The 20578-nt window shown below is 38.4% G+C and overlaps 1 protein-coding gene across 4 annotated transcripts in view; it reads left to right on the top strand.

The window, feature by feature from the left end:
- Positions 1–20578, top strand: part of GPSM2 (G protein signaling modulator 2) — a 163663-nt gene that overhangs the window by 106225 nt on the left and 36860 nt on the right. For 3 of the 4 annotated variants that reach the window (XM_089688695.1, XM_089688698.1, XM_089688697.1), the window contains 6 exons: positions 1545–1766; positions 6101–6236; positions 12330–12472; positions 16396–16519; positions 16760–16875; positions 19554–19709. In XM_089688695.1, the coding sequence (XP_089544821.1) occupies positions 1545–1766; positions 6101–6236; positions 12330–12472; positions 16396–16519; positions 16760–16875; positions 19554–19709 (897 nt within the window). The remainder of the gene's footprint in view (positions 1–1544; positions 1767–6100; positions 6237–12329; positions 12473–16395; positions 16520–16759; positions 16876–19553; positions 19710–20578) is intronic. The other variant, XM_089688696.1, reaches the window with a different exon arrangement.

Raw genomic sequence — 20578 nt, 5'->3', positions numbered from 1 at the left:
TGAATGGCTGCAAATAGCTTGTAATGTATTTCAGAAAAAGTGAACATTTACAGGTCCGATCACAAAGCTGATAGAAGTGTTTTTTTTATTTAAAAAGTCATCCCTTTTTGACCTATGTAATGATGCAAAGTTGAGAAATTATCATTAAATAACAACGCATACTGATGTTAATTAATAGTGTCAGTTAACATGTGGTAGCCAGAGCAGACAGCCTGGGAGGAGATTAGCTGAGATTACCCGTGTTGTGTTTTTAATCTTAGCCCAGTTCCCAGTGGCAAAGCATATTTTCAAAATCATTCCTCTTTTTACCAATTGTACAAGCCCTGAAACCTGAACAGTTTTCAATAGTTTCAGTGTTTGGGATTTTTCTTGAAGGCTTCCCTGCAAGAACAGTCATGGCTTTTTCTACAGGATTTTTGCATGTTTCTGGCTTTTACCCCTCCAAGCAGATATCAAGAGCTCCGTGCTGAGAATGTCTGCCATGACGTTTTGTCTAGGTTGTAGAAAATCTCCAAGGTATTAAATCCATCGCGTATTCTTTTTGTTCTTCAAATATATTTAATAGCACATACATATTTGGTGTTGTATTGGATGCAATTTATTTTTAAATATGGCAGTTACCAGTTTATTAGTTTATGTATGCAAGTAGATGTTTTGTTTTATTCATCTAATTTAATATTTTTCTGAGTGTTTTTGTTTTTATTCTGAAAAAAAATAGACAAATTCATTTGTGTGTGTTAATGAGATGTCTAGAGTTTAGTCTGCAGATAATTTTTGTTATTTTTTTTCTCCTGTTTTAGTAAATGTTGGCATCCTTCTATCCTAAACATATAGTTGTTAGCTATGTCTAGTCTGTGTCTCTTATCTGAAAGAGACAGTAGCTTGTTTTCTAACAGCTGTTTGTAAAGATGAGCCCTCTATAGTATGACAGTGGGAAGTATGATTTAAAAATATCTCCTTATGAAGTGTATTTAGTACACTTCATTGAGAAAATTTGTTTTGAGGAGTTTGTCTAAAGAAGTTACCAAGGTGAGTTTGCTTTTTTAGTTGGAAAGGGGTATATAATGCTGTGTAAGGAGTTGTTCTGTAGATAAAAGCTCCACTTAACTGTGTAACAATGGCTATATTTTTTTTTTTGGAATTCAATGAGAAGATGCATTTTAAGGAGAATTGCATGCAAATATTGCAAGAATGTATTGGCTGTATATGATATTATAATTAAAAAAAATATATTATATAATAAATATATAATGCGCTGTAAAAATTGCTTTAGCTATGCTCCAAATAAAATGCACTGCATATATTGTATATGTGACCTTTAAGAATACTCTGTTCTACTTTCTGAAATGTTGATTGGTCGGCATTGCTCCTGTTTATTAATTCATGCACTGAGACCTTTGTAAGTGAAGATCCCTGCTGTTTCACAGCTGAAACATCATTAATCATTCAAATCCTTAGACAAATCCAGTATTACAGTTTTTAACCCTTTGCATGCCAATGCCTTCTCTTCCTTTGGTCTCATAAAAACAATATTCTGTTTTAAGAATGGAGGCATCCTGTCTTGAGCTGGCTTTGGAAGGGGAGCGGTTGTGCAAGTCAGGAGACTGTCGGGCTGGAGTTTCTTTTTTTGAGGCGGCCGTACAGGTGGGAACAGAAGACCTGAAAACTCTGAGTGCCATATACAGTCAGCTGGGGAATGCATATTTCTACCTGCATGAGTACAACAAAGCATTGGAATACCACCATCATGATCTAACACTAGCAAGGTAAATGCAAAAAATTAGTGAGATTGTAAATATTGTTGGGGAGATTTCAAGCTGGGTAATAGTCCAAGGAATGCATGGCCTGCTTTCTAGGACTATTATGAGGTATCAGTGTTTGTTATACATGATGAAGCCTAAATACAGACTTGCATGTGAACAGTAATTGTATTCCTGTGTTGTAACCACACAGGAGAATAATAACTAATGCACTGTTAAAGTGAAGTATCACACCTACCTTCATGATAAATAGCACATTTCTGATGTGCATTTCTGCAAAAGTTTTTTTTTTTCCTTTTGTGCTGTTGTTTGCTCTTTTTAAGGCCCTGTTCACACCTGAGCAATTTTCAGCTCAAAACATTTCAACACAGAGTCTCTTGAAACTCATCATTCCGAAATGTGCATTAGCTTCTTTTGGGGCAGAATTACCTGTTTTGACCCTAATAGACTTCACTAGGAGCACCTGAATTTTCACGCGTTTTCTTGCTTAGGTTTCCATTGGCTAAAAAATATTTTGCAGAAAAAAAAATTGCTTAAGCCTGAAATGCATGCAAAAACACCTGTACAAAACCAAAAAAAAAAAAAAACTTGAAAAATGACCAAAGGCGCTCAACTAAAGCATGAATGGGGCCCTATCGTGTTTTAAAAATAAACTCCTCCTCTCCCGGTGTTAACTTACCATAGAAATGGAAGACCGTTGCCAAAAATACAGCAATTAAAAAATTTTTTTAATGGCTTCCGGAAAGGCACAGGTGACATCCCTGTGTCTCACTGCCTAATGTCATGAGAGCTGTATGCTCAAAATTCTTGGAGGGTATTCTTTTGTACTCTATACATGGAAAAATGTGTTTTTCATAGAGTCTCTTGAAACTCATCATTCCAAAATGTGCATTAGCTTCTTTTGGGGCAGAATTACCTGTTTTGACCCCAATAGACTTCACTGGGAGCACCTGAATTTTCACGCAGATTGAGATAGTGCTGTGCAGGTAGGAGCAAATGCCTTGATGTTTCTGCTATAGATTTTTATGTTAACTTATCCCAGTTTCAAAAACTAATAGAATCATTAATCACTTGTATGTAGAGATACTGTTTAAAAAGCTTTATTTAAAAGGTGTCCTAATAAAATTCAAAATCTTATTTCTACCTATGCAGAAACAGAGATGTTTCACATATTTTTTGAGTTTTCTGTGCAGCTAGTAAAGCCATCCATAGCCATGGATTGAATCTCGGTTGGTTCAGCAGGGACTGGCCGAGATTCAATCCATCTATAGACAGGCTTGTTGTAATAAAATCGGTCGACTTTAGTACAACCAGCCTGTTGAATTTTTTGCATGCAATCACTGTCAGCGGCTATAGTTGCTAGCAGTTATCATTGTGTTCTGCTGGCAAGGAAGACTCCCAAAGGCAGAACACAATAGCGCTGCGTAAGGGCTGTCCCCTGAATGACTGTGTTGATGGGGGAATCAATTTTTCTTTCATGCAACCACAAAGAAAATTGTGTCATCTATGGCCTACCTTACTCTGCAGACTGCTAGTTTTGACACCAAGAAGGCAATTGGCTGAGTTCTTAGATAGGCATTTGAAATGGGCACTCCTTACTAGTATTACTATACCTGAAATACATTGGCTTCTAATAATTTTCTGCAAACCTTATAAAGCAATGAATGTCATTAAAGCTTATCTTCATGTTTAATGTCCCTTTAAATAGTTTGTCTGTTTGGCCCAAACTAACTGAGGTGTGCTTGCTGGACGCTCTGTATTTTCTGTATGTAGTCTCAGCTACATACATTATTCAGCACTGTGTTCTGCCCGTGAGATGGGGACTGCCCATCTCTCTCCTGGAACAAAAGAGTTGCACTGAGTGCCTTTCAATCATTCACAGGAAGATTTGTATTCTATGGCTTAATCAGAGATTGTGTCGTCATTTGCCCTCCTCTGTCTCAGCCAATTAGAGGAAGATTTTTTCATAGAATACATAGCTTCCCGTGAATGACTGAGTGGTATTCGGCTCGACTATTTTGTTCTGAGAGTGAGACAGGATGTTTCTCTCACACTGCCAGAACACAGCACTGCATACTTTATGTAACTGAGGCTACCTACAGTTAATACAGTGTGCCCGGCAAACACACCTTTTAGTGCAGTAAATCTTTTGTTTGTTTGGGCAAGCTTGGGCTGAACAAACTATATAAAGGGATATTAAATGTGGAGATCAGCTTTAAAGGTTTGTTCAAATTAACCAGATTGTAATTCATGTTTTAGTGACCATTTAAACTTTTAAAGTATTAGATATACAGTGGGTATAGAAAAGAACCACCCCCTTTAAAGTATTCACATTTTCTTGCTTTGCAGCCTGAAATGAAGACACACATTTTGTTTTATCCAGCTGCGTTTACTCAGTGCAACTTATAATATCCAAGTGAGAAAAATACCACCAACATGTCAGAAAAAAAAAATCAAAAACAGAATCAGTTGGAAAAATTATCACCCCCTCCTAAAAATTAATTGTAAACTCATTCAGGTGTAGCTATTCACTTTCTCAATGGCACACAAAGCCACTGGACTTTCAGCTGTGATCAGCTGTGGTCATATTGATTAGCTCAGCATGAAAAGAGCTGTCCTGAAGCATTTCAGACTCCTTTAGTGCAACTGAGGCAAACAATAAACTATGGCTTGCAAGTCACTGTCAAAGGATTTCGGGGATAAAGTTGTGGACAGGCACAAGTCAGGAGATGGATACAAAAACATTTCAAAGACTTTATCAATGCTTAGAAGCACAGTGAAGTCTATTATTAAGAAGTGGAAGGTATTTGGCACAACACAAACCCTTCCTGAATCAGGACATCGTTTCAAATTGGATGAAAGAGCCAGGAGGAAACTGGTTAGAGAGGCTACCAAGAGGCCTACAGCAACTCTGAAGCAGTGGCAGGAATTTATGACAAAGAGTGGCTTGTATGGGAGGGTTGCAAGAAAAAAGCCACTCCTCAAAAAAGGCCACATGCAGTTACGTCTGAGCTTTGCCAGAACACACCTTGAAGATTTTGCGGCCACATGGAAAAAGGTGTTATGGTCAGATGAGATTGAAATTGAATTATTTGGCCTCAACACTAAATGATATGTCTGGTGGAAATCCAATATATCTCACCATCCAAATACCACCATTCCTACATTATAGCATGGAGGTGGAAACACCCTGTTATTGGGGTGTTTCTCTGCAGCAGGGATTGCAGCACTTGTCAGGTTAGAAGGAAAAATGGATGGATCAAAATACCAACAAAATTCTTGAGGAAAATCTGCTGCCCTCTGCCAGAAAGTTGTCAATAGGAAGAAGGTTTACTTTCCAACATGACCAATGACCCAAAGCACACAGCAAAAATGACCACACAGTGGTTGAAGGAGAAAAAGGTAAATGTCCTTGCAAGGCCTAGTGAGAGCCCAGACTTAAACCCCATTGAAAATCTGTGGAATGACTTGAGGACTGCAGTCCACAAATGTTCACCATCAAATTTACTTGAACTTGAGCAGTGCTGCCAAGAACAGTGGGCAAATAGAGCAGCACAGTGGCTAAATGGGTAGCACTTCCGCCTGGCAGTACTAGAGTTGCTGGCTAAAATCCCGACCACGGCACCTCCTGCCTGGAGTTTACATGTTCTCCCTGTGCCTGCGTGGGTTTCCTCCGGGTACTCTGGTTTCCTCCCACTCTGCAAAGACATGCTGGTCGGTTAATTGGCTCCTATCTAAAGTGGCCCTAATATGTGTATGTATGGATGTGAGTTAGGGACCTTAGATTGTACGCTCCTTGAGGGTTAGGGACTGATGTGAATGTACAATATATATGTAAAGCGCTGTGTAAAATTGACAGTGCTATATAAGTACCTGAAATAAATAATATAATAAATAATAAAATAAATAAATATTGTGAAGTCTAGATGTGCAAAAATAGTAGAGACATATCACAACAGACTAAAGGCTGTAATTAAAGCAATTGGTGGTTCAACAAAATACTGACACAAGGGGGTGATCCTTTTTCCAACTCAGTGATTCTGTTTTTTATTTTTAGAAAAAAAAAATTCGGACATGTTGGTGTTATATCCTTCACTTGGATGTTATCAATTGTACTGAATAAATACAGCTGGATAAAAAAAACTGCCTTCATTTCAGGCTGCAAAGCAACAAACTGTGATTATTTTAAAGGGGGTGATTCTTTTCTATACCCACTGTACCTGCAATCATAATAAGTGCAGAAACTATGCCTTGTTTCTCTTGCTTGTAGAGTGTCTACTCTATACTCTAATAAAAAATGAAGTTCTGTAAATGAATAATTGTTTTTGTTGATCTTGCAGAACAATTGGCGATAGACTCGGGGAAGCCAAAGCCAGTGGAAATCTTGGCAACACTTTGAAAGTCTTGGGTAATTTTGATGAAGCAATTTTATGCTGTGAGAGGCACTTGGACATTTCTCGAGAGTTGTTTGATAAGGTATATTAATTGGTGTGATAGTGTTTGCTGTAGCATTTTAATTTCCTTCCTGATGAATATGTGGCTGGTCTTATCTCATATTTCATGCTTGCTTAGGCGCATCCTTCTGATGATAGCCCTCATTTTCAATTTATAATGTAGATCAGCTTACAGTGCATCCACATGCATTTTCAAATACAAAGCAACTTGTTATATTTAAAACTGTTAGAAGAGAAATATAAAATAGGATATCTGTGGAAATATAGGAGGACATTTTACAGTGATGGGTTAGTCCTATTGTGGGTTTATTTTAAAGCATTATTTAACTTGAACCCGGAAGGAAGACCTGGCGAAATTGGAAGCACCAGGAGTGGTTACAGCTCAGCACTGGAGGGCATCATTTCACAGTAAGTCTGTCATAATGTGCTAAAATGTGGTGTAGACTAGAACATTATAGCATAAACCAATTGGCACTAGAGAATGGAAGGCCTGGAAAAAAAAAAACAGAAAAGGTTTTTGTTTTTCTGTTTTTACTTTCAAAGCCGTTTCCCCCCCCCCCCCCCCCCCCAGAAAAATTGGGAAAACAAGAAGTGTGGAATATCTTCTTTTACAATGATAAATAATATATCTATGACATGGTGTTCAGACTATATAACAGGAAGACCTTAAAGTGGCATTAAAGGTTCGGCTTTTTTTTTTCTTTTTTCAAATAACAAACATGTTATACTTACAGGTGAAACTCAAAAAATTAGAATATCGTGCAAAAGTGCATTTATTTCAGTAATGCAAGTTAAAAGGTGAAACTAATATATGAGATAGACTCATTACATGCAAAGCAAGATAGTTCAAGCCGTGATTTGTCATAATTGTGATGATTATGGCTTACAGCTCATGAAAACCCCAAATCCACAATCTCAGAAAATTAGAATATTGTGAAAAGGTGCAATATTCTAGGCTCACAGTGTCCCACTCTAATCAGCTAATTAAGCCATAACATCTGCAAAGGGTTCCTGAGCCTTTAAATGGTCTCTCAGTCTGGTTCAGTAGGAATCACAATCATGGGAAAGACTGCTGACCTGACAGTTGTGCAGAAAACCATCATTGACACCCTCCATAAGGAGGGAAAGCCTCAAAAGGTAATTGCAAAAGAAGTTGGATGTTCCCAAAGTACTGTCTCAAAGCACATTAATAGAATATAGTTATGTGGAAGGGAAAAGTGTGATAGAAAAAGGTGCACAAGCAGCAGGGATGACCGCAGCCTGGAGAGGATTGTCAGGAAAAGGCCATTCAAAAGTGTTGGGGACTTTCACAGGGAGTGGACTGAGGCTGGAGTCAGTGCATTAAGAGCTACCACACACAGACTGATCCTGGACATGGGCTTCAAATGTGGTATTCCTCTTGTCAAGCCGCTCCTGAACAACAAACAACTTCAGAAGCGTCTTACCTGGGCTAAAGAAAAACAGACCTGGTCTGTTGCTCAGTGGTCCAAAGTCCTCTTTTCTGAGGAGAGCAACTTTTGCATCTCATTTGGAAACCAAGGACCCAGAGTATGGAGGAAGAATGGAGAGGCACACACTGCAAGATGCTTGAAGTCCAGTGTGAAGTTTCCATAGTCTGTGTTGATTTGGGGAGCCATGTCATCTGCTGGTGTTGGTCCACTGTGCTTCATTAAGTCCAGGGTCAACGCAGCTGTCTACCAGGAGATTTTGGAAAACCTCATGCTTCCTTCCTCAGATGAGCTTTATGGGGATGCTGACTTCATTTTCTAGCAGGACTTGGCACCAAAACCTGGTTCAATGACCGTGGGATTACTGTGCTTGATTGGCCAGCAAACTCACCTGACCTGAACCCCATAGAGAATCTATAGGGCATTGCCAAGGGAAAGATGAGAGACATGAGACCGAATAATGCAGAAGAGCTAAACCTATCAATCAGCATGAGACTATCTATACCAATAGTGCTCCTTAAAGAAAAGTCAATCACTTTCACCCTTGAAAGCTAACAAAAAAACAAATACACCTTTTCTTTCCAATAATCTGTATCAAATACCCATTCAGAAGTGTCCACAATGTCCTTAATCACAATATATATACAATTCTATATACTAAAGTCTTTTCTTCCTCCAAGATGAATGTCTCTATTTAATCACCGTGAAGTTCCAGATATTCTGTGTACCTCAAAAAAACATAAACTCCAAATAGTGTAATACCCTTGGTAAATATCAATATGTGCCACTCATCGTGAATCATGCAAACCGCATAACGTGTGCACAACACACGTGAAAAAAAATGTATAAAATTTATATTATATCTATGTATATTAACAAAAACATTAAATATACAATGAATAATCCTGCAAACGTAAATCCACTCTATTTGTGAACACTGCAAACAAACAACAGTGACTCACTCCAGTAATGTGTATAAACACACTGAAAATCAAACAGTGATCACACTGTTACACCACTCTATCCAAAATCACAATATACCACTCCAACTCGTGTAACAGTGAATAATTACCCTATATAAGTATCAGAAGGGCATATCACAAATACAGGATGGCAGCATTCTCCAGGGTCCAAGTTATTCCTGAGATTTCTCCTCCATTCTCCTCATGGAATAAATCAGGGATTTTAGAGATGATGGATTGTAAAATATAGTAATATTTATTCTCCAACCTACATTAAAATTCGAAGATGACAACTCCCAATGGCAGAGACAGCTTAAAAAGTTTGTGTTAGGCAAGGAAACAACCACATGTTCCCACTTCCAAAATGGCCACGATCGCACTTCTTGTAAACGTAGGTGCGTCAGACCCTGTTGAATTTCTTATGTTTTCTCTTTTTAACCAATTCAATACCGGGCAATTTTACACCTTCCTGCCCAGGCCAGTTTTCAGGTTTCAGCGCTCTCACACTTTGAATGACAATTGCGTGGTCATACAACATTGTACCCAAACTAAAATTTTGTCAATTTTCTTCACACAACTAGAGATTTCTTTTGGTGGTATTTAATCACCGCTGGGGATTTTATTTTTTGCTAAATTAACAAAAAAAGACCAAAAATTTTGAAAAAAACACGTTTTTCTTTGTTTCTGTTATAAAAGTTTGCAAATAAATAATTGTTCTTCATAAATTTAGGCCAAGATGTATTCTGCTACATGTCTTTTGGTGAAAATAACCCAAATTAGGATGTATTTTTTAGTTTGTAGGAAAGTTATAGAGTTCACAAACTATGGTATAGATCTGAATATTGATCAATCCTGAAGTACTGACAGCCAATCTAATTTCTTGAGGTCCAAGAATGTCAGAACAGCACAGATATCCCCCAAATGACCCCTTTTTGCAAAGTAGACAGTCCAACGTACTTCCTAAGAGGCAGGGCGAGTTTTTTGAAGTTGTATTTTTTTTGTCATAATTTTTCGGAAAATTAAAAAATTGAAAACATTAGTTTCACTATTTTTTTTTTTACATACTGTCACCAGTGCAGTACAGCGTCAATTTAACAGGCATGGCGGTGATCAGGGACACTGACTGGTGACAGTATGAAAAAAAAAAATATATAAATATATATATTTTTTTTATTTTTTATTAAATTTTTTTTCTTTTTTTAAGATTTTTTTTTTCATATTTCACTATGACCAAAGTAGTACAATGTTACCATAATAACATTGTACTACTTTGGGAAAGTGATCAGTATTTTTTTATTTTTTGTTTTATTTTTTTTACACAATTTGCTTATAGCAAAGAATTACTTTGCTATAAGCAAGCATTTACCTGAATGACATCGATTCATTCAGGGTTTGTTTTTTTTTTTGTGCTTAGCTGTGATTTGGCCACAGCTAATCACATGACATGTGCAGAGAAAGAAAAATTATTGCTTTTGCAACCTTTATGGATATAAAAGCAATCAGTGTAAAAAAAAGAAAAAAAAAATCTTCATTGCCCACCACAAATAGTACAGTGTCACTATGGTGACACTGTACTGCTAGGGTGACGGTATGTTAAAAAAAAAAAGAAAACATAAATAATAAAAATGTAAAAAAAAATTTTTTTAAATTATAATTTATGGTTATAAACTAATGCTCAAATTCTACTTCGTGTCATGTTCTGGGAACCCGAATTGATTAGAAATACTAAATAGTATAAGTATTCTCTATTCTGTTCTGTCCTTAATAAATATATAAGTGAAGGATTTTTTTTTATAACTGTGAGTTGAGAAGGCAGATCCACTAATAAAATCTAGCTTCACTAGATTATGTACAGTCAGGTCCATAAATATTGGGACATCGACACAATTCTAACATTTTTGGCTCTATACACCACCACAATGGATTTGAAATTAAACGAACAAGGTGTGCTTTAACTGCAGACTGTCAGCTTTAATTTGAGAGTATTGACATCCAAATCAGGTCAACGGTGTAGGAATTACAACAGTTTGCATATGTGCCTCCCACTTGTTGAGGGACCAAAAGTAATGGGACAGAATAATAATCCTAAATCAAACTTTCACTTTTTAATACTTGGTTGCAAATCCTTTGCAGTCAATTACAGCCTGAAGTCTGGAACGCATTTAACATCACCAGACGTTGGGTTTCATCCCTGGTGATGCTCTGCCAGGCCTCTACTGCAACTGTCTTCAGTTCCTGCTTGTTCTTGGGGCATTTTCCCTTCAGTTTTGTCTTCAGCAAGTGAAATGCATGCTCAATCGGATTCAGGTCAGGTGATTGACTCTTTGGTTGCTTTTGCAGTATGCTTTGGGTCATTGTCCATCTACACTGTGAAGCGGCGTCCAATGAGTTCTGAAGCATTTGGCTGAATATGAGCAGATAATATTGCCCGAAACACTTCAGAATTCATCCTGCTGCTTTTGTCAGCAGTCATGTCATCAATAAATACAAAAGAACCAGTTCCATTGGCAGCCATACATGCCCATGCCATGACACTACCACCACCAGGATCATGAGCAGTTCCTTTCCTTCTCCATACTCTTCTCTTCCCATCACTCTGGTACAAGTTGATCTTGGTCTCCTCTGTCCATAGGATGTTGTTCCAGAACTGTGAAGGCTTTTTTAGATGTCGTTTGGCAAACTCTAATCTGGCCTTCCTGTTTTTGAGGCTCACCAATTGTTTACATCTTTTGGTGAACCCTCTGTATTCACTCTGGTGAAGTCTTCTTTTGATTGTTGACTTTGACACACATACACCTACCTCCTGGAGAGTGTTCTTGATCTGGCCAACTGTTGTGAAGGGTGTTTTCTTCACCAGGGAAAGAATTCTTCGGTCATCCACCACAGTTGTTTTCCGTGGTCTTCCGGGTCTTTTGGTGTTGCTGAGCTCACCGGTGCGTTCTTTCTTTTTAAGAATGTTCCAAACAGTTCTTTTGGCCACGCCTAATGTTTTTGCTATCTCTCTGATGGGTTTGTTTTGTTTTTTCAGCCTAATGATGGCTTGCTTCACTGATAGTGACAGCTCTTTGGATCTCATCTTGAGAGTTGACAGCAACAGATTCCAAATGCAAATAGCACACTTGAAATGAACTCTGGACCTTTTATCTGCTCATTGTAATTGGGATAATGAGGGAATAACACACATCTGGCCATGGAACAGCTGAGAAGCCAATTGTCCCATTACTTTTTGTCCCTTAACAAGTGGGAGGCACATATGCAAACTGTTGTAATTGCTACACCGTTCACCTTATTTGGATGTAAATACTCTCAAATTAAATCTGACAGTCTGCAGTTAAAGCACATCTTGTTTGTTTTATTTCAAATCCATTGTGGTGGTGTATAGAGCCAAAAATGTTAGAATTGTGTAGATGTCCCAATATTTATAGACCTGACTGTAAATCTCTGGATATAGTTATTTCAATGGATACAGTAACTTTATCCGACTTGCAGTGTTTCTCGGAATGAAATAGCAGTTTAATCAATGATTTCACTTGTTGCCTGAAGTTGCTTTGTTTTAAAACACTTGACCATTGGTTTTTAAGAATTTGTTTTGCATAATGCTCAATATCAGTGTTTATATTTTTTTCCTGAACAGGTTTGAACTGAACTGATCTGTCCTGATCAGATTAACACAATGCTAAGTATTTTTTTTTCTTACCCAAACAGGTTGGGGAGGCTAGAGCACTTTACAACCTGGGAAATGTGTACCACTCAAATGGAAAAAGCTTGGCATGCATTGGGACACGTGATCCTGGAGAGTTTCCAGAGGAGGTGAAAATAGCCCTACAGAAGGCTGTGGATTTTTATGAGTAAGTAGGAGGGAATTTTTTTGTGCTTTTGAGGATAGTGGACCTAATAACCTAAATGAACTTCATGGTTGAGTAAGGTAAAGCTATGGCCTCCCTTTAATAAAAATGTGCTGCAGCACTTAAAGAGGAGATACAGTCTCCGATCATAACTGGAGATAAAAACAGAATCTGACCCCTTACAAGTCACTGCATATACTTTTTATGTTTTATGTCTTTGTGCAATTTTTACTTGCCTGAAATAACAGGAAATCTCTTTAACAACTTTCTGGTAGTGGCCATTGTTATTGTGGGCATGTGAAGCTGACACCAATATACTTCTTCGTCTAGTACAGCTGGATATCCAGCATGCTACTGCTGTTCTTGCTCCTGCACAGTGAAGACACTGTGCGGCGTGCATTGTTAACAGGTCACCCGCCTATAATTGTGTCATTTCCACTTTGAAAATAAACACGATGCCAGAAACAGAAGATGCCCGTTGACCACTGGGATTGATACTTTTTAAATAATGAACTAAAAGCCAATATCCAAACTGTAAATGTGGAGGTATCAACAATTTATTGAGGAAAACTTGTTCAAGAGGGTCAAGCTCCGCTTTAAACCAAAGGAGACTGAAGGATTGTAACCTGGAATAAGAAAACAATTGCTGCAAAAGTGACTGCAGACCTTCATCTCAGTCACTGGACTGTGATTGACCTCTGCAGTAACTTTTGCAGCAGTTGCTTTTTATTCTAGGTCACAATCCTGTGCAATGTCTTTTTGTCTCTTTCATTCTGTTGACCAGATCGACCACGCTTATGCTCTTCAGACGACGATTTCCTGGAAACCATATATGCCGTTCTAACCTTTGATACTGTACCTCACGAAACGATAAATAAATTGGCAAATTCAGTTAAAGAGGCACCAGCTAAGCGGGCACCAACAGTATTTCCTCTTTGAAGCTCGGTAAGCACAAGGCTGCATGCAGTCACAGGTAGCACCGACCTTCATAAGTCAGTGTGCCAAAAAAACATTGTCTTGAGCTGTGCTATTTTGACCACGTGCGTTACCACATCTGCTATTTCATCATGGACAGCAAGTTAGACCAAAGAGCAAATGTGAAATTCTGCGTGAAACTAGGCACATCTGTCACAGGGACGTTTTACATGATTTGCCAACTTTACGACGATTCTGTAATGAGTCGTTCAAGGTGTTTTGAGTGGCATGTGCACTTTTGGAACAGAAGAACATCACTGGAAGATGAGAGATCAAGAAGACCTTCAACGAGCTCAACCCCCGAAAATGCCCTCTTCCCGATGATGAAGATACAGCTCAAGGGTTGCTGTTTTGACAAAGTTGCGGAGATCCAGCAATTTTCCCAGTTTCACACAGAATTTCACATTCGCTCTTTGTTCTAACTTGCTGTCCATGATGAAATAGCAGATGTGGTAATTCACCTGGTCAGAATAGCACCAGTTGCACAGCCCCCAATGCACACAGGACGATGTCTTTTGGCACACTGACTTCTGAAAATCGGTGCTCCCTGTGACTGCCATCTGTTGGCATGTTACAAAATTAGTCTCAAAACCTTTTTTTTTTTTTTATATTCATCTCTTTATTATGTATTTATACAAACAACCTTAAAACATCTTCCTATACATCACATGCTTTCTTATTTTCCCATAATATACATACATTCATTAACCCACTCCCCCCCCCCCCACCCATACCACCCCCCCCCCCCCCCCGTCATCACAACCTTGTCTCTATCTGTATCCATTTTCCCTTATCTTTCCTTTTGTCTAACGTTACTATGACTTCTTAATCTGCCTCCTTTGCTCTAATTAATTGTGCGTAAATTTCAGAGTTTTTAAATGTCCTCCATACACTCCATGTTCTTTCAAATGTTCCCATCTTATCCTCTTCTAGACATCAAAGTACCTTCCACCCTCTCTACCCAATCCACCATCTTGGGGATGTCTGCTAATAACCAGAACTTTGGTATTAAGCCCTTTGCTGCGCTAATTAAATGGTACAGAACTTTATTCGTATATGTTTCTATTTCTAAATTGGGCTCAGAATAGTAGAATATGCATTTCAGCGGATCTCCCTGGATATTTACTCCACTTATTTCCTGGATATAGTGAGCTATTTTCCTCCAATAATCCTATATCCTCGGACAACTCCACCAAATGTGTCCCATGTTACCCATTTCTCCACATCCTCTCCAGCACCATGGGGAACACTCCCCCTGCTGCTTATGAGCTATACCTGGTGTTACATACCATCTTGCCATGCACTTAAAGTTCATCTCTACAGTACGCATGTTTGTTAATTTATGTGTCAGTCTAAAGATACCTTTCCTTTGCTGGGGATTGATTTTTATTCCTAATTCCTTTTCCCATTTGTCCAAGTACGCAGGGGGCTCTACTTCCTCCAAATCCATAAGGATCCTATATATCCTTGAGGTGATATGTTTTGGGCTTACACCAGCATTCATTAAAGTCTCAAAACTTTTTGATACCACCTCATACTAGCAGTGAATGACGAAAGTGAGGCTTCCCACCAGTTAGGTGTCTCATCACACAGCATAAGCAAAAGAATGTTACATCACTTCTGCTTTCAATGCGAAACATGTTGACACACCTGCAAATTATGTAGTGTTTCCATTTTTTTTTTTACTAACCTGTGTGTATTTATATTTATATGTATGTATCTGTTTGTGGATGGCTAGGAGTCTGGCAAGGGTTTGGAATAGTTTTCATAATTATTTCAAATTGATCTTTCCACTGTAAGGAATGGCATAGATTTCAACTGGCTGCTAATTAGTCTAGAACTGGTTGACAAGCAACTTTGGCTGTCCCTTTAAAATGGTTGTAAAAGTTGAAGATAAAAAGACCTTCTGTGTGCCATTGCCCCCACAGCCCCCGTAATACTTTCCTGAGCCCAGTCGATCTTGATCCAGCACTGTGCATGGGAGCAGCTGCTCTCCCGGGTCTCTTTCTCCTCACTGATTGAGAGCTGCTTGCTCCCACTGCTGTCAATCACAGCCAGTGAGTAAAGAATGGGGTGGGGGGGCTGATCCTCACTTTGTGTGACTTATGGAGACACAGAGAGGGGCTCAGGAGCAAGCACACACGGGTACCCCCATTGCAAGCAGGGGGAGGAGCCAGGAGCACTGGCGGGGATCCAAAAAGAGGAGGATCGGGGCTGCTCTGTGCAAAACCATTGCACAGAGCAGGTAAGTATGACATGTTTATTATTTTTTAAAAAATGCACAAAACTTTAATATCACTTTAATGCTTAAAGAAGTCTGCAAAAACCCCCGAAATTTCATTGAAAAATCTGCAGATAACCTAACAGCACAATTGTGTCAAAATGCAAGCATTCAGTTTTCACAGGTTTAATCTGCATAGAAAGTGTGCCTGGAAAAAGCATTTGTTATCCAAAATGAACATTACAGCCAGGCTATAATTTGCCATATGAACACATAGACAGAGAACAAGCCTTCTGGAACAATGTGATGTGGACTGATGATTCAAAGATAGAGTTGTTTGGTCATAGTTACAATAGACATTTACAAATTGAATACAGCATTTCAGGTTAAAATCTCATACCAACTGTGAAGCAAAATGGTGAAAATGTTATAGTTTGGGGTTTCTATGGTGCTTCAAAGCCTGAATAGCTTACAGTCATCAAGTCCGCTATAAATTCTGCATCATATTAAATTTTGCTTTTTTTTAAATACCTAGCACGCTTCTCTGTTTGGCATAGTAGCCACACAAATAATATGTAAATGATTTAAAATATCTAGTTAATGAATGTATTTGTAGATGTTATTATCTGTGACTGCATGTAGCTGAAGAAGTCAGTGATGCATTTTATTAATTTATATAGAAGCTACATTAATGCTTGCAAAAATTTTGTTTTCTCCTCTTCACAAACAGAGCTAATTTATTAATTGTAACGGAATTAGGAGACAGAGCGGCCCAGGGGCGAGCATATGGCAATCTTGGGAATACACACTATCTACTAGGAAATTTCCAAAAAGCTGTCATGTCCCATGAGCAGGTACAGTACACCTCTTTCCAGGTTTCTTTTTACCAGAAATTTTCACCACATAGATTTAGAAGCATTCTTATGCTGCTTTATAATCCGTGCACCTCTTATCAGCTATATCCTGTAACTTTATGATCTTTGTGAGCCTTGCAGCATGCCCCCAAAACCTTTGGTCAAAATTTTTTTTATTGTTGTGTATGCATTCTTGTGATATATGTTGGTGCTCGGAGTAATAATATTTTTTCCTTGCAGCGACTTCTTATTGCTAGGGAATTTGGTGACCGGTCTGCTGAAAGAAGAGCTTACAGCAATCTTGGAAATGCATTTATCTTCCTTGGTGAATTTGAAATGGCAGCAGAGTACTACAAGTAAGAAATAACACTTTACCACCCCCCCTTTTTGTTTTTAAATGTATTTATTTTATCAAACAAAATCTATTGAGACAGGTTGATGGAAAAAAAAAGTGCAGATGCTATGCAAACAATCTGTACTGATTGTTTTGTGTTTCCTGTTACTTTAGACTACTACGTAAATTTTTGTCTTTTAAAAAGGAATGTTACTAGTAGCAGTTAAAGTGGATGTCCATTCAAGTCCTAACTATAATTAAACCTGATCCCACCTGCATTATAAGCCTATTCTAACTACCTTGTAAAGCAAAGATGTCTATGCCTACCTATGTGGAGGGTGTTCTGGTCACATGATCAGCTCCCAGCAATGGCTTAAGCGCAGAGGAGGGACATCTGACCACAGATGCCCCATAGTAAGCCTTTGGGTGACTTCACTGTAGCCGGTCCCTGGAGAGATCATGTGATCAAACTGGAGCACCCTTCGCATAGGTACCGGTAAGTACTGTATAGACATCTTTATTTTACACGGTAGTTTGAATAGCCTTAGTATACAGGAAGGGAGCAGGTTTGAGTATAGTTAGAATTTTGACCCTGGTATCTTTTAAGTTATTTATTTTTTCTTTAGCCGGTGATACTCTACAATGTAAAAACAATCCAAGTGCCTTAACCGCCTACAAGCTGACCATAGAGATGGCCAAGGACTGGAAAATCCCCGATCATTTTTATGGTCTAAGGAACAGGAAACAATGAATATTTTGTCACTTCTGATTTCAGTTCCCAGATCACTCCATAGGAGGACCTGTCACTGTTCCAGCTATCACAATAGGACATAAAAATGCTAAAAAAAAAAACAATTGAAGAGATTTGTAAAAATAAAAAAATTTAAATTTAAATTTTTTTTTAACCAATTCAATACCGGGCAATTTTACACCTTCCTGCCCAGGCCAGTTTTCAGGTTTCAGCGCTCTCACACTTTGAATGACAATTGCGCGGTCATACAACATTGTACCCAAACTAAAATTTTATCATTTTCTTCACACAACTAGAGCTTTCTTTTGGTGGTATTTAATCGCTGCTGGGGTTTTTATTTTTTGCTAAATTAACAAAAAAAGACCAAAAATTTTGAAAAAAACACGTTTTTTTCTTTGTTTCTGTTATAAAAGTTTGCAAATAAATAATTGTTCTTCATAAATTTAGGCCAAGATGTATTCTACTACATGTCTTTGGTGAAAATAACCCAAATTAGGATGTAGTTTTTAGTTTGTAGGAAAGTTATAGAGTTCACAAACTATGGTATAGATCTGAATATTGATCAATCCTGAAGTACTGACAGCCAATCTAATTTCTTGAGGTCCAAGAATGTCAGAACAGTTCAGATATCCCCCAAATGACCCCTTTTTGCAAAGTAGACAGTCCGACGTACTTCATAAGAGGCATGGCGAGTTTTTTGAAGTTGTATTGTTTTTGTCATAATTTTTCGGAAAATTAAAAAATTAAAACTATTAGTTTCACTATTTTGTTTTTTTTACATATTGTCACCAGTGCAGTACAGCGTCATCATATAACTGGCATGGCGGTGATCAGGGACACTGACTGGTGACAGTATGAGAAAAAAAAATAATTTTTTTTTTCTAATTTTTTTTATTTTTTATTAATTTTTTTTTCTTTTTTTTAAGATTTTTTTTTCATATTTCACTATGACCAAAGTAGTACAATGTTACCATAGTAACATTGTACTACTTTGGGGAAGTGATCAGTATTTTGTTTGTTTTTTTTTTTTACACAATTTGCTTATAGCAAAGAATTACTTTGCTATAAGCAAGCATTTACCTGAATGACATCGATTCATTCAGGGTTTTTTTTTTTTTTTGTGCTTAGCTGTGATTTGGCCACAGCTAATCACATGACATGTGCATGTGATTAGCTGTGACCATTCACAGCTAGACACTAGTATACAATGGATGGCATGAATGAAGCCAACCATTCTATACAACTGTCATGTGACCTGCTGTGATTGGTCACAGCAGGACACATGGTACCGGCAATGGGGGCCGATACTCAGATCTGTCATCGGCCGTGTCCAAGGTACACGGCCGGTGACAGATCGCGCCTCTGCGCGGCTCTGCAGGAGCGCGATCTGCGAATGTGTGGGAGGACGCCATATGGCGTCCACCCGGAACGCTGATGACATTTGCCGGCCGCCATTCGGCCTGTGCTATGCACAGCCATGCAAAGCAGTGTGCAGGAGCTGACAGGGGAGAGAACTATGTTGTTTAGAAACAGTTCTCCCCCCTGTCGGAGATGCTCGGCAATCGCCGAGTAATCACCGGCCGGGACCCGGTGATTGACAGCCGAGGCCGCGAATGGCGGCACAGATAGGGCCCCCTACCTGGAAATGCAAGATCACGTACAGATAGGTGATTTTGCGAACCCGTGCTGCCCTGTAGCAGTACTTCTGTTATAGAGCAGACGGGAAGTGGTTAACGGCTACATTATTTTCATGTGTCATTCTCTTCCTGGGAACATAGATCTTCAATTTTTTAAACTATAGTCATTGATTTCCTTTTGAAGTAAAGTGATGGCTTTATAGCCATATAAAGCATGTAGGTAGATCAGTTATGTGTTGGCAAAGCAGTGAGAAGTAAATGCAGTTTTTCTGTGCTGGGGTGATCTCATGAGTCTGCATTGTGTTTCTGCAGGCGCACATTGCAGCTGGCCCGTCAGCTGAAGGACAGGGCTGTGGAAGCCCAGAGTTGTTACAGCTTAGGCAATACATATACCTTACTTCAAGACTTTGAGAAGGCTATTGATTATCATCTGAAACATCTTGTTATTGCTAAGGAACTCAGTGACAGGTGAGCATTAACATTACATATTATGTGACAATCTTTCTCTTAAGCTTTTAAATTCAATCAGTTCATGACTTAGTCAGATGGATTCACAATAAGCTGCAGGGAGCAGCTATGTGTGGGTGTCTCTACATGTAACAAGCTATCTTCAGAAGAATATATTATTTGTCCCTTTGCAGTAAAGGGTGTGTTTACACTGCATGTGTTGACGTGTATTTTTCTGACTGTCACCTGTGTGAGGGAGTGGGACAAACAGAAGCAGAAAGCTTCTTGTAAAGAGTTTATTGAAGAGCATAGGAGTGGTTATCTTTAGGTGTTTTTGTGATGGTATTCACCTAGTATTATTTTTTTTTATATATTTGTTTTTACTGCCAATCAATCTCTAAGATTTTGAACTGCAAGTTTTCTTTCCTTTTTTTTTTTTATGATCAGTAGACACAAAGATTATTTATCATATAGATTAATATTGGGCAAAGCACTCCCTGAAGTTAGTCACAGGTTCTAAAAACAATATAGTAATGGATAGTGTTTTACATTTAGATGGCTTTGTGACAAATGCAAATAAACCTTTTATCAACAGCTAAATGTTTTGGTAAGGTGTGACCAAGCCTTGTTAACAGAAATGGTATAAAAGTGAATTCAAGTATTACAGTGGTTATGAATGCATTCCTTGCATTAACAACTTGCCAACCCAGCACTTATACCCCTTTCCTTACCAGGCCAATTATCAGCTTTCAGCGCTGTTGCACTTTGAATGACAATTGCGTGGTCATGCAACACTGTACCCATATGAAATTTTTATCATTTTTTTCACACAAAGCTTTCTTTTGGTGGTATTTACTCGCCACTAGGTGTTTTATTTTTTGCGCTAAAAA

Source organism: Staurois parvus, unplaced genomic scaffold (assembly GCF_062004578.1).
Source record: "Staurois parvus isolate SC_StPar_1 unplaced genomic scaffold, SC_StPar_1.0 ptg000450l, whole genome shotgun sequence".
In the NCBI taxonomy this organism is placed as follows: Eukaryota; Metazoa; Chordata; class Amphibia; order Anura; family Ranidae; genus Staurois; species Staurois parvus.
This window is presented reverse-complemented; position numbering and strand designations above follow the sequence as displayed.